General features: G+C 41.8%; 1 protein-coding gene across 2 annotated transcripts in view; it reads left to right on the forward strand.

The window, feature by feature from the left end:
* The window catches only part of dicer1 (dicer 1, ribonuclease type III), an 81,372-nt gene that overhangs the window by 9,183 nt on the left and 56,700 nt on the right, over positions 1-15,489 (forward strand). For both annotated transcript variants that reach the window (XM_020103070.2, XM_069536436.1), the window contains exons 2-8: positions 1,478-1,674; positions 1,809-1,971; positions 2,471-2,601; positions 3,367-3,501; positions 3,599-3,759; positions 11,044-11,212; positions 13,330-13,802. In XM_020103070.2, the coding sequence (XP_019958629.1) occupies positions 1,561-1,674; positions 1,809-1,971; positions 2,471-2,601; positions 3,367-3,501; positions 3,599-3,759; positions 11,044-11,212; positions 13,330-13,802 (1,346 nt within the window). In that variant the 5' untranslated portion in view covers positions 1,478-1,560. The remainder of the gene's footprint in view (positions 1-1,477; positions 1,675-1,808; positions 1,972-2,470; positions 2,602-3,366; positions 3,502-3,598; positions 3,760-11,043; positions 11,213-13,329; positions 13,803-15,489) is intronic.

A 15,489-nucleotide genomic window follows, 5' to 3' on the forward strand; every position in this document is an offset into this window, starting at 1 on the left:
GTGCATTGTCCAGCACTCCCCAAATTGCTCACGCTTCATCAGAGCCCAAATATTAAATGGCAACTTCAATTGACATTAAAGCTACCTCGAGGCACCACCCTTCAAAGGAATGGAAAAGATAGCCAGTTTGAACTAAATTACCATGTCAGTAGTTAGAAAAGTTGAAGGATATGGAGTTCTTGACATTATAGAGGTTGGCAAAATTCACACCTATGCATCATTAATGAAGATGGCATGTGCATTCATGAAAAACCTTTATGGTCTACTTACTATAAACTAGGCCTGGGCGATAAAACAATATCAATATTTATTGCGATATAACTTAGGTTGACGCTAGTGAGGTCACGATATGAAATTTTGGTGCCAAAATTATTGTCAGAGGAAATAGATAGATTTGCACGATTATTGATACTATAGAAGGAAAAATGACACACAACAAACAAAAAATAGCTAATACTCTAAAATATGAAATGAACTAAAATATTTATTATTATCATCAGCAATATCCAGTTAGTTATGGGACTTCTATTGTGATGGGTCACAGAGTGAAGTTTGGGAGCGAAGTGTTGACAAGTTGTGAAAAAGTAAACATGTATACTGTCCTGGTTCAAGCCATATTCTTCATGTCCTTTCATACCATTACCTGTCAGTATAGGTGAATTAAACTCAGAGTCAATATTGCACACACCCCTACCGTTCAATTCAGTTCCCTCTTCTCAACTAACGTTTCAGTGGCATGTGCACACAAATCACGTGACTCGTAAGAGGCAGGACACCATAGTTAGATATTGTAGTTTTTACAATTCTTATGGTTATGAAATTGTGATGTTATGAAACTGCAGATATCGTAAAATTGTTTAATTGCCACATACCTAGTTGACGCACACAGCGCATTGGAGTAGCGCATGTGTTAATGTTTGGGCTCTTGCAGAGAGGACGACTTTGCATCGATGCAGTGACTGAACATTATCATGTTTTCAGCTACTTTCATAGTTTCAGCCATTGAATAATTATAACCACCACTGCTTTAGGACCAGGACAGATGCTCATTAAAAGTCTGGTCGTCTGGTACTGAGTCTCATGTCGGAGCTTCCTCCTCACTCCCACGCTGACCAGAACGATCTGGAGTCATGATCCGACATCATCGATTAATAACTATTTTAGAATATATGACTAGATGGTGAATATCCCCTGTGATTATCAGTTTGTGTGTGAAGAGGGACAGAGACAAACACACACACACACACACACACAGAGAAACACACACTCCAGCAGACAGAAGTTCCTCATGCAGATTACGACGTAATTGTCTCATCATTCTAAACAAGGTATAAACAAGCTGTTCTCAGTCTACTCAAACTTAACAAGCAGTGCTACCATGTTGAAAACAAACTTTGCAAATAGTGCCTAAATGACTGACTCGTGTAACATGAATGAGATTAATGTGGTTTCCTTCTTTCCTTACTTCCCTTGCCAGTGAACTTGCCAGTGATGATAATGAAATGAAATAAAGTGGACAACTGGAGGAGCCCAGCCCCCTTACCTCCACCTCTTTGAAACATGGCAGGCTTACAGCTTGTCACCCCAGCTACTTCACCCATGGGGCCTTTCTTTGGGCTGCCATGGCAGCAGGAGGCTATCCATGATAACATCTATACACCTAGGAAATATCAGGCAAGGAAGTTTCCATTCACATGCATGTTTACTAGCTGCTTGAAGTGTAACATACAAGTAGACAAAGCTGTTGCTTTGTGTTCATTGATGAGTATTATATTTATGTTCACACTTTCCTTAATTTTTCTCCACAGGTAGAACTTCTTGAAGCAGCTCTTGAACATAATACTATTGTCTGCTTGAATACTGGCTCAGGGAAGACCTTTATTGCAGTACTTCTAACAAAAGAGCTCTCCCACCAAATCCGTGGCCAATATCAAAGAAACGCCAAGAGGACTGTTTTTCTGGTGAACACAGGTAATGCACACATTGACAGCTGTGGATCAGGAGTTACTGCAGGTTCTTCACTAACCAGTAGGTCGGTGGTTCTATCTCTGGCACAATTGGTGTCAGTGGAATTACGTTGAACCCCCAAATTGCCCCTGACATCTGCTCTGTCAGTGTCTGAATGATTAGTGAAAAGGCACTGTGTATACAATGTATGAATGTATAAGGTGACTGGGTGAATGTGAATTGTGATTTGTAACGCACTTTGAGTAGTGGAGAAGACTAGAAAAGTGTTATATAACTGCAGTCCATTTACCATTCACCACAGTGGCTGCTGTTTTGTTGATATGCCACATATTTTTCTATGTGTATTATTCTTAATGGTTTGTCTTCAGGACTGTAAAGAAATCGAAAAAATGGCAACCTCCACCCTCCGCTTTCAGCCAACTCATTCAACAGAGTTTATGGTGATTGATCAAACTTGAACTTTTCCAAGTTGTTTAGTCTTTGTATGGTCTGTATTGTCCAGCTTTGTCTGTAGTTCAGCAAGCAGCTGCAGTCAGGACTCACTCTGACCTTCAGGTGGGAGAGTACACAGATTTGGAGGAAACTTCAGCATGGACAGACCAACAGTGGAGACAAGAGATAATCGAGAAACAGGTATGTGTTTTTTTTTGCTTGTCTTAACACTTTTAATTTGCTTTTCTTTCACTCGTTATGTACCTCAATGCTGTGACCGTCTAACAGAATTTCCCATTGCATGAGGAATAGGAGTCATTATATTCTTGAATTGCGGTGGCCTTTTTATTCAAAAATTGAATATTAAATTCAAAAAGTGGACCCACCTGCGCTCACTTTGCACAACAATAAACAACAACACTAATCAGAAGTTATTAGTACCTTTCCAGTTTTTCAAGTTAACTTTGTGTTTGTTTGATTTTCTCTAGATTTTTGATAAATTTAAACATATTGAATAAAAGACCAACATTTGCATTTATTCACTTGACACACAAAACGAGATACGCACAGCCAGGGCATCAGGGTTATTACCGTAACAATCCAGATTCATGACACTGTCAATTAATACATAAATACATGCGATTGTCAGTTTGTGTTTTAAGCGTGACCGAGATGAGCTGACACACTGGAGTATTCATGATTGCATGTGTAATGTAGAGATTAAATTTCAGACTGAAATTCAGGGAGATATGGGCTATCAATTCATATGTGGCACAGGAGGTTTCTTTGTTCACACAGCAAAAAAGTGTGGCCCCATGTGTCCTCTTCTAAGATGGATCTCAAGACGCATTGAGGATGCATTTTGGGGTTTTCAGACCTCCACTTAGCACTGGCCCCTTGTCAGATCATTCAATATTGACAGTAATACCTTTTTTCCATGTGCATTCTCAACTTTGTCTCATACAGGTGCTGGTCATGACTTGCCACATATTCCTGCATGTTTTGAGGAATAAAATATTACTGTTGTCTAAACTCAACTTGGTGGTTTTTGATGATTGTCACCTGGCCATTACAGACCACCCCTACTGTGAGATAATGAAGGTGAGATTGTCTCAATGGAAAATATTTCCTTTTATAGAAATTGTAAACAGTCATACAGAAAAAATGTGAATGATCTAGCTCTTTTCTATTTCTGCAGCTGTTTGAAGGGTGTTCATGTAGTCCTCGTATCCTGGGTCTGACAGCTTCTCTTCTAAATGGAAAATGTGACCCTTCAGAACTGGAGCAGAAGATCCAGAATTTGGAAAGAATCTTGAAGAGCAATGCTGAGACTGCCACTGATCTTGTTGTCCTTGACAGGTACTGTAAGACGATGTATTTTCATTGACCATTTAAAGAACATCATAAACAGGGTAGCCACAGAGTTGCAACTAGATCACTTAATACATTGCGCTCAGAAATTTAAGTTCGTATTCCTTCCATTATTAGACATAGGTGTAGTGTAAAGTATGTTAAATGTTAAAATTAAATGTTTTACCTAATTACAAGATATAGCCTCTATAAGGTGCTTTCGTTGACACACGCTTGCACTGACTGTGAGTGAAGCCACACTGTGGTAAGAACACTTGATCGTTAAGAAAAACATATGCCCAACTTCCATGCGCCATGGCCCACTGTGCAAAGTGTCTTTACATCTCCAGTGCCTCACATGTCCTCTCTCTCTCAAAATGAGTAAAAGAAAAAAAAATCACTGACCAACCCACAAAGGGCTGTAAAATCTAAGGATCCTCATTTACCCAAATCAAGAATAAGGGTTATGATCTGTATACCACTACAGGGATGCCACATGAGCCAATGTATACTATACTTGAAAGGCATGTCATGTTTATTTGTATAGCTCATGTCAACAACAAGGCAGTTCAAAGTGCTTTCCATACAATATAAAAGGTACCATAATAAATTGTGAAAGCAACATTAGACAAAAGTTAAACAGAGTTGAATATGGATTTTTTTTTTAAATTAAAGCTACAGTGTGTAGAATTTTGGGATATCAAGTCTTGAAATGTCATGCTGCAGCTTGTTATAAAAACTCAAAAGGTGTGTAGTTTGTCCAGTCTGGACTACTGTAAAAAACATGGCGGCCTCTGTAGAGAGGACCCCCTAGATGTAAATATAAAGTATTTTTTCAGCATGCCACTGAATAATTATAACCAGCGCTGCTTCAGGACAGATACACATTAAAGGTCAGGTTGTCCTGTGTCAAAGTCTCCTGTCGGAGTCTGCTGATCACTGATCAAAAGTTATAAGGATACGTACAGCACTGATTTTTACTTTGTTTGTTTGATCAGTTCTAAGTGTGAATCATAAGAATACATCAGAGAAGCAGAATCACTCGACCTGCTTTTAAGCTTTACGTGCAGCACACAAGACTAAACTGAATGAATGTCAAATCAGTGTTGATAGCACTGACCGCTGTCATAGACTTACTGTTGCAGTCTGATTGCAGTTTGAATTGAAATCGTATTTTCTAAATTGTAATTGAGTTCATAATTGTCTGACTGATTTTTATTAATTGAAAAAGCAGCCATTCGCAGTAATATAGACGATTGTGGACGTGATGCATTAAAATGCATCGTTGTTGATCGAATTGTTGACTACTGAATCAAAATCAAACCATGAGGCTAGTGAAGATACACACCTCCTATGGGGCCCCTACAAGATGGTCTTTGTTACCAACCTTTTTCTGCACCAAAGAAGGCCCACTGTAGCCAGCTTGCAAACTAGAACTCAGAATTTGCAGCAACACTAAAACCTCACCAGGGAGGAATTCCCTGCTTTTGCTGTGCTTATCAAACCACCATGCTCGGTTTGGTTCAATTCGGTTTGCAGTGATGATTGAGACATACAAAGGTGCAGTAAATTACTGACAGAGCCGGTAAAAACTGTAAGAAATAACTGGTCCAGACATGTATGAAAAGACCCAATTATGATGCAGATATGATTCTGTCCCGACCTTTTATCCATATCCAAAAGGTCGATCACTTTATCCACTTTCCAATGTAATGTTATTTGTGAAAACAATAACAAGAATTTTTTTGGGAGGCCAGCACAAAATTGCACAGAGGCAGCTGCCTCACAGTTCTCTATGCAGGTAAAACACTACATAGTGACCCTAATAACTCAAACAATGGCAGGGTGGGTCTCTTACTGGTAACAACAGCAGTTCACACCTTGACTCAGAAGAACCCAATGACCCCCAACTAGTCAATGAACTGCATGTTAAACATTACTACTCTCAACAGAGCTACTCAGAGGTTAAATACCTGAAACCCCCCATTTGTCAGTTGGAACTGAAGACGCCTTTTGGATGAAAGGTAAAACATCTTCAAAAAATGCAAGCAGGTCCAGTTGCCAATGTACGCTTCTACAACTTCTGAAAATACCATGACCTGGATGACGGAAAAGCTTGACAGTCAACACAAAAGAAACTTATCAAACATCGTACTGATCAAATTTTAAAATAGTGTGATTTGCTTAACTTGATTAGCCCAGTCCATGGAAGAGAAGGAGGTACCGTTTGGTTTGCTGTTTGAGGTCCAGTGAACTGTCCTTGCTGGCTGGTTGATCTCCAGAAAATTACGTCCTCAGTGACTGGTTTTTGGCTTCTGTTGTTTAAAGACTTTGTTTCATGGCGGCCTGTGCTGAAGGATTCTTATTCCTTAAGTAGTCTCTTATGTCGCTGCCTTTGATGAAAGTTCAGGCAGGCAGTTTTGATGACCTTGGATAAAGTAGCTGCACTGCCCTTTCGAGTGGTAAGAGAGGAATACACTACTCCTGGAGAAGTGGTGAGAAAGAAAGGGCAGAGGGGAAACTGGGGTTTTCTGTGCCGGATGACCTCATGGATCCTGAGGCACACAGTGACGAGAAGTGGCTTAAAGTTGTGTCCTGGGGCATGTTTCACAGGTGTTGAAAGGTATAGGATAAAATACGATGCAATAGAATAAAATAAAATATTGAGGTAGAAAGAATAAAAACAGAAACACAAGATGAATAGGTAGATAAGATAACGTGCAGTGGCAATATGATGGTAATAGTACTGATGATATGATGGTAATGTTATTGTTAGTATATAAAAATAGTAGTACAGTATATATATATATATATATATATATATAGTATATAATATAACATAATATATATTTATATAGATAGTAATTATACCAATATAATAGCAGTATATAGTAATAATGGCAGCAACAGTATATATAATAATAATAATAATAGTAATAGTAGTAGTAATAATATAAAAATAATAACATGTACACATGTATAAATATGTGTATATAGACTTATATATATGAAGAATATACAGAGAATATACAGAGTATAATATGATATATAGTATATAGTAGGGTATAAATATAAGTACTTGACTATACAATAGATGATATAATATACTATGTATAAGAGTGTAAGAATATGTAGACAGAGTGTGCAAAAAGACAATATTATTGTATAAAATGATCTGTAATGTCAATATAGTTTAAATTAACACATATCACAGAAGTAAATGTTCCAGTATATGGGGCGGAGTGTAGTACAGGGTACATGGTGCAAAGGTGTATATTTAGTGCAGTTCTGTGATGGTGGCTCTGACAGAGGTTGATGAGTTATAGAGTCTTATTGCGGTTGGGAGGGACGATTTCCTGTATCGTTCCTTAGAGCAGTGGGGTTGAATGAGCCTGTGGCTGAAGCTGCTCTTTAGTTTGTCCAGTGTTTTGTGGAGGGGGTGAGAGGGATTGTCCATGATTGCCAGCAGTTTTGCCAGCATCCTGTTCTCCACCACCTCCTCCAGGGTGACAAGCTTAGAGCCAACCACAGACTCTGCTTTCCTTATGATTTTGTTCAGTCTGTTGGCATCCTTTGTCTTGATGCCCACACCCCAGGACACCACAGCAAAGAAGATGGTGCTCGCCACAACAGACTGATAGAACATCTGCAGCATCTTGTTGCAGACATTGAAGGACCCGAGCCTCTTCAGGAAGTAAAGCCGGCTCAGGCCCTTCTTGTAGACGACCTCTGTGTTGGTGGACCAGTCCAGTTTATTGTCCAGTGTAATACCCAGGTACTTGTATGCAGGTACCACCTCCACATCCGTCCCACCGATGCAGACAGGAGAGGGCAGGGGCTTGTTCCTCCTGAAATCCACCACCATCTCCTTCGTCTTCGCCACGTTGAGCTGCAGGCGGTTCTCCCCACACCACTTCACAAAGCGGTCGACCAGGTCCCTGTACTCAGCCTCCCTCCCGCCCTCAACATACCCCACAATGGCCGTGTCATCAGAGAACTTCTGCAGATGACACGACTCAGTGCAGTGCTTAAAGTCAGCAGTGTATGTGGTGAAGAGGAACGGGGGACAGTACATTTCCCTGGGGGGCCCCGATGTTACTGATCAGACGATCAGACACACAGTTCTGTAATCTCACAAACTGTGGTCTGCCCGTCAGATAGTAATCGACCCAAGTGATGAGGGGAGCACTCACCTGCGTGCCCTCCAGTTTGGCCTTCAGCAGTCTGGGCTGGATGGTGTTGAAGGCGCTGGAGAAATCAAAAAACATGATCCGGACTGAGGTGTTGGGTCTGTCCAGGGAGTGGTAGGCCTTCTGCAGCAGGTAGATGATTGCATCATCAACCCCAACATGGGGCTGATATGCAAACTGCAGGGGGTCTTGTGATGAGCACACCAGCGGTCTGAGGTGTGCCAATCCTCCAGTGCAGCAGGACGTCCTTTTTTGGGCACCAGGCAGGCTGTTTTCCAGAGCACTGGCACTCTCTGAAGGTGTAGGCTCAGGTTGAAGAGGTGCTGGAGAACTCCACAGAGCTGGCTGGAACATACCTTCAGCACACAAGGGCTGATGCGGTCCGGTCCAGCAGCTTTCCTCTGTCCAGACTGGGGGGTAGGGGATGTCAGTGGTGGGTTTGAGGGTGGTGCAAAGAGGTGTGTGTTGCAGGAGGTGGTGGTGTATGCATCCTTAACATTTGCATACAGCAGGGCCAAAGTCTTATTTTCACAGGTGGCACATTTTACAAACTGGAAGAATGTTGGGAGTGTGGATGAGAGGGAAGCATGGTTAAAGTCACCTGTGATGACGATGATGAAGGTCACGCTGCTTCTGCGTTCCCAGATGGAGGAATATAAACAGTGATGGTGAAAACACTGGTAAACTCCCTCGGCAAATAATATGGACGAAGTCCGACTGCGACGAGCTTGATGTCCGGGTTGGAGACACGCTGTTTAATGGTGACGTGCCCGGGGTGACATCACCTGTTGTTCACGAGCACGGCGAGACCCCCTCCTCTCTTCTTGCCGGTCGCAGTGGTGTCTCTGTCGACTCGAACCGTCTGGAAGCCAGGAATGGTGACGTTGGAGTCCGGTATCTGCTCATGCAGCCACGTTTCCGTGAAACACAATACTGGACTCCCTGTACTCCCTCTGTGTTCTGATGAGCGCTCCCAGTTCGTCCACTTTATTTGCCAGTGACCTCACGTTTCCAGTGATGACTGCAGGGATGAAGCGCTTAAACTTCCTCTTCACCATCCTCCGTTTAAGCCCCGCTCTACAGCCCCTCCGTCTCCTCTTTAGCTCCTCCGGGATGGTGGGTCTCTCTCCGGCCAAGAGGGTGGTGTGCCTCAGGGCCATCAGCTGGTCGCGGGTGTAAACAATGCCGGCATGTGTTGCAGGCATGCTTCCAGTGATCCGAAGAGACCGAAGTGCAGTTAAAAGTTATAAAAAGTGTCCAATCAGTTGCAAAAGCATCTCGTCATTGTGCGGTACGAAGATGCACAGAGCAGTGCAAAAATAAATATAAAAAACAAATAGCAAACGTAATAAAAACACAAAGGACCGACAGTAATACCAGGAGCTGCTACGACAGGCTCCCGTTAGTACGGCGCCAAGAGTGCAGGAGAGTAGTCAGAAGCTATGTGTCTTTAGTCTGCGGCAGAAGATATGAAGATTTTCTGCTGTCCTGGTATCAATGGGGAGCTTGTTCCACCATTTAGTAGCCAGAACAGCAAACGGTTGTGATTTTGTTTGGTGGTTTGCTTGCAGTGGGGAAGCAGCAAGCTGATTGGCAGATGCGAAGTGAACTGGCTGCGGTGTAAGGTTTGATTTCATGGATGTAGACTGGACCCGATCTGTTCACAGCAAGGTACGCAAGTACTAGTGTTTTGAAATGGATGCGTGCAGCCACTGGTAATCAGTGAAGGGAGCGGAGTAGTGTGAATGAAATGGGTAAGTTAAAGACCAGTCAAGATGCTGCGTTCTGGATGAGCTGCAGCGATCTGATAGCACTAGTGGGTAGACCAGCCAGGAGGGAGTTGCAGTAGTCTAGGCGTGAGATGACCAGAGGCTGGACCAGAACCTGTGCTGCCTTCTGAGTGAGAAGGGGATGTATTCTCCTGCTGTTGTGCAGCATGTATCTACACAAGCAGGTTGTTGCAGTAATGTTGGCAGTAAAGGAGAGTTGACTGTCGAGTGTCACACCCAGATTCCTATCAGTCTGGATGGAGGCTACCATGGAGTTGTCAATGGTAATATTCAGGTTGTGGGTGGGAGCAACTTTCCCTTACAGAAAAAGTAGTTTGGTCTTGTCGAGGTTAATTTTCAGGTGGTGTGCAGACATTCACTGAGAGATGTCAGTCAGACAGGCAGAGATTTGTGCTGCTACCTGTTTCAGATTGGGGAAAAGAGAGGATTAGTTGGGTATGATCGAGGGACCCCAGTAATGAGAGGACCAAGTTCCGATACAGATCCTCTACAAGTTACCTGGTTAGTGTGGCCATTGATGTAGGATAAGAGCAGGGAGAGAGCAGAGCCTGAAGCACCCATATCCTGAATGGAAGAAATAAGTATCTGGTGGTTAACTTTCAAATGCAGCAGCAGGTTCTAGAAGGTTTGTCAGATTGTGAGAGAGTAAGAGATAAAGAAGTGGTCAGAGATGTGAAATGGGGTTACAGCTACCAAGAATGAGGTAGACAAGAGAATAAAGAAATAAGGCAATAGAATAAAATAAGAAATGTAAATGCTGAGTATGTACATTATATACACCTTTTCACTGTAGTGGTTTGTATGAAATGTTATAAGTGAAGTGCAGAGGCATAGGATGATTGATCAGTATTACTTACATTCTAATTCATCCGTTCTACTCAATAATATTTTATTACTTTCGTTTTATTTTAGATATTGTATTTTATTTTATTTCTTTTTAACTCATAAACTCTCGAGCAAATAAAACAATCACAAAGCAAACCTCACGCATGCACTTAACAAACCCAAGTTGTGGGATACCGTTTCTCTGATGCTGGACAGTTTTCACTATCATCTTTATGCCGTGGTAATAAACCGTGGTTATAATGATAATTACAATTTCACACGGTAATACTAACCATTGGGTATTTTACCATGGTTAATTATAAAATTGGTTACTGTTCCATCTATAGCCATGGCCCCACATGGGATCAGGCATGGTCAAAATCCATCTTGATCATGATTACAGTTCATTAAATCAAGTAGTTTCTGAAATCAACATATGAAGACTTTTAACACTGTATGCTGAAGTTTTGTTTGTCCACCTGTTTCAGATACTCATCTCAGCCAAGAGAAGTGGTGCTGGACTGTGGCCCCTATGTGGACAAGAGTGGTCTTTCCTCCCATTTGCTGGTGGAACTGGATGAAGCTCTCCACTTTCTGAATGATTGCAACATATCTGTTGACAGGGAGGATCGCAATCCTACATTAATTTCCAAACAGGTCAGAGGACTATACCATACTCTTTGAACTTCAAAGTTTCTGTTTATAAGAGGGAGAGAGGAAGAGAGAGAGAATCTTTAATTTAGGGCAGCAGGGTTCCATCAGATTGGCCATATACATTAAAATGCTAAGTGTGAATGCATGGTGCATGGAACACTATTAATGGCAGCACGTTTACTGCGATGACGATAGATTTTTTAAATCTATCGTGCTAGCACTACTGGGCATTGGCAACATGGCACCCAAGACACCTAAAGTCATACTGTTGTACTATAGTCGACATGATTTCAATTTCATTTAAATTCAATTTGTATTCTGCCAAATTGCAACATGCAATCAGGGCTCCAGACTAACTTTTTCCACTAGTAACACTGGTGCTCCTTACTGAAAATGTAAGGGGCACCAGCACAAAATGTAAGCGTATGTATATACACAAAATGTTTCGCTCACGAGTGATATTTGACGGGATAGCCTACACGTGATTATTGAAAGAAAAAAGGAGGGCATATTTGCAGGTCATTGTTGTGCACCCAGTTCTAAAATTGAGTCTCCAAGAGTTGGCGTGGCACTGTAGTTCCCACGACCACGACAGGCATGCTATCCGGTTGTCGGATTTAGCTTCTTTCCCGATATAAAAAGAAATGTTGGCCTTGCCACGCAGTTACAGCAGTTACAGCAGATGATAGATGGATTAACATATTTAACCTACAGATGCCGCTAATCTGCCTCATTGCGATGCGGCCTTATTTTAACCTACTGTCTATGCATGCGGGGATGCGGAATATTTATTTATTTATTTATTTTCGGGGGGACGTAGTCAAGGCGGGGGGCCGTTGTTGTCAAGGCGGCCGCCTTAACTATAAAGCGCTGCGGGAAACCCTGCACTCCCACTACCTTCAGCTCACGTCACCCACAGAGACCCGTTATTACCGGACTGGATGTCTAACCCACACACAATATACGTCTACTATCACTGACTTCTTCCATATCGATATGTTCAGCAGCCCGTCTGGAGGGACTGCGAGCAAGCAGAGCTGCCGCTTATGTTTATATAACGTTATTGGGCTCACAGTAACGTGACTAGTAGTTGTGAGTTGTAGAGGCCTGGGATGTTTATTACAATTTCGGGAAGGTTTGCTTCCTTAACTTACCTTGGAAACGTATATCTGCTCTCCGTAGCTTCTCCTCTCGTCAAAACTGTTTCTCCTCTCTGCCGTGTGTGTGAGCACTGCAGTGTGCATGCACAGCTCTCACTGCTGATTGGCTGTTACCTGGCTCTGTGTGTAACCAATCAGATGGTGCTGTGAGTGGGACAATGCTGGAGACAAGAGTAGAGACTACAGACAGAGAGGCGAGGCTGCATCAGAGCCAAAATAACCCGGTTTGAAATTGATCTCTTATCGGCCGTCGAATTTAAAAAAAGGACGATGCCAATATGCGTCAAAATGCTGAAAATTGGCACCGATAATCGGTCGATCCCTATCCATTAGTGCCTCTCTACTTCTTTGGTTTTAATCTGGCCTCCTGTAACTTCCCCTGCAATTATTGATTTAAGCATTTTGTTTTGTACAGCAATGATTGAGGAAGATTTATTGAATACAAGGAGGAATCTATATCATCATGTTCCTGTGGTTTAACATTAAGTTTGGCTCCTTTATCATAAAGATACTGGAATCAGCCACCTGTTTTATAAACTGCCAGAAGCTTCATAGTGGCAACCAGCTTCATAATACATCAAAACACAATCCTCATTTCTTTATAGTTGGTGCATAAATTATCAATCTCATCTATATATTTTTTTTAATGTCTTGTTGAGACTACATATTACATATATATATAAACCATACATATATCAATAATCCTGTTTCTGTTGAGTACATACTTTGGAGTCTGACAGTATTCAGACACATTCATATCAACACGGTAGGTAAATCTCAAGGCTTGTTTTTTAGTCATTGAATTAGGCCCTTAAGCTAAATTTAAATCTAAAAAAATTTAGGACTTCATAAAAAGACTCGGTAAAGGTTCCTGAGTTTAAAAGTGAGGGAAAAGTATGCATACCTGGAGAGCACCACATCTGATCACACGGCTGTTTATACTGTCCCTATCTTGCCTAGATCCTTAGTGACTGCCGAGCTGTGCTGCACGTTCTGGGGCCCTGGTGTGCAGATAAGGCGGCAGGCATTATGGTGCGGGAGCTACAAAAGTATATCAAACATGAGCAGGAAGAGCTCAACCGTAAGTTCCTGCTCTTCACTGACACCATCCTGCGCAAAGTGCATGCTCTCTGTGAGGAGCACTTCTCCCCTGCTTCACTGGACCTCAAGTATGTCACCCCCAAGGTCCTCCGACTGCTTGAGATCCTGCACGAATACAAACCCTTTGAACGGCAGCAGTTTGAAAGCGTGGAGTGGTACAACAATCGGAACGAGGACAACTATGTGTCCTGGAGTGACTCAGAGGACGACGATGAGGATGAGGAGGTGGAGTCTAAAGAGAGGCCTGAATCCAACTTTCCCTCACCTTTCACCAACATCCTGTGTGGGATCATCTTTGTGGAGAGGCGTTACACAGCTGTTGTCCTCAACCGGTAGGGTTATGTTTTCCTTCTTTATACTCTGGTGTGAGAGTTGTACTTTCAGGTTTCTGATACATTTTGACCAATGAATTACCATTACTTTCAACCAATTGTATGACTAATAATAATTCCTAAATGCATCACTGAATACATCAGGGATTTGTAATAGTGCATACTGTATAAATATTTTAGCAGCTCCATAAAGGGATGAGATGGTTATGATTTAGTTAATCTTTTAGGATTGTATTGTTGTGTGTGCGTGGACTCTTTTTCAATGTGTTAAAATGCGTGCCTCATAAACTCTAGCTAATCAAACAAACATGTTAAACTTAAGTACTTTCAGGTCTTAATAATTTCTGATTAGTGTTGGTGTTTATTATTGAAGTGTAAAGTGATGCAAGTCAGCAGGAGAATGGAGGGAGCACACTTCACAGATTTAGTTTTTATGCCTCTGTGCTTCTGGAATGCCGTCAAGGAATCCTTTCATATGTGGCACAAACATTCACTTGATAACATACCCAAAGATCAAGGTCACAGTGGCTTCACAAAAAGTTTGTTTTTCCTCAACCTTATATCTTAATATCAGCTCGAGGGAATGTCTTCAAATGTGAATGTGCTATTTTAGAACTACCAATATGGAATTTCTTTACATTTGGTACAATTCACTCAGACTCGCTGATCAACTGATTCGATTTCAGTGGTTAAAGGTCAAGGCCACAGTGGCCTCGAAAACATGTTTTTGACTTCTTGAATAGAGACTCAAGACTGCTTCAGGGAATTTCTTCAATTTCTGATAAGTTGTCACTTGAACTCAAAGATAAAGTGATTGTTTGAGTGGTCAAAGGTCACAGTCACCTTATATCATTGGTTGCCAACCCATTGTTCTGTAAAACCTTCGCTGTTGATCCCCACTCTGACTCACTGGCTACGGTTGCGCCGCTGACCAGCTGTGTGTTGGTTGTCTGTTGTTCACACGGGCAGTGTGTCCTCATCTTGGGCTTGAAAGGTTGGTGACCACTGCCTTATATGAATCTGAAAAAAAAGTATGTAGGAATATATATACACAGATTGTAATTCAGTTTCTTTTTGCTGTGGTGGCAAAAATTTCGAAAATAAAAATCTAATTCTGTGGAAAACATTACTAGGCGCCAGGAACCCAAGATTTCCTTGTGAGTCACTCAAGATCCTTTACACACCAGGGATAGTTCATCCAAAAATTAAACTTCACTTATTATCTACTCACCACTATACCGAACAAAGTCTTGAGTCCACTTTTGGAGTCTCAGGGTTAAACAGCATTGCAGCCAAATCAAATACAATTGAAGTAACTGGTTACCACTTCTTCAAACGTGAAAAAAACACAAATAAAATGCCTCCATACAGCTCCTTTGGTGTCATCAAAGTATCCATTCGACTCGTGTTTAGCCTAAATGTCCGCTGTTATCCTCAGCCCAGAGCCACATTCGCTCGCTCACACCCCACAAGCTTACGCCTCTATGCTCTTGCCCAAGGGGCACATAATGACATCATAGAGAACTTGCGATAGTGTGGAGGCATCTTAGGTTTTTTTTCTGTCATTTTTTTTCCTTTGAAGTGGTCCCCAGTTACTTCATTGTATTGGATTTGGCTGCAATGCTGTTTACCCCAGAAATTCCAAAAGGGTTTTGTGGGCTCAAACACCCACCCCTCCATGAATTTT

This window comes from Paralichthys olivaceus, chromosome 12 (assembly GCF_024713975.1).
Source record: "Paralichthys olivaceus isolate ysfri-2021 chromosome 12, ASM2471397v2, whole genome shotgun sequence".
Taxonomy (NCBI): domain Eukaryota; kingdom Metazoa; phylum Chordata; class Actinopteri; order Pleuronectiformes; family Paralichthyidae; genus Paralichthys; species Paralichthys olivaceus.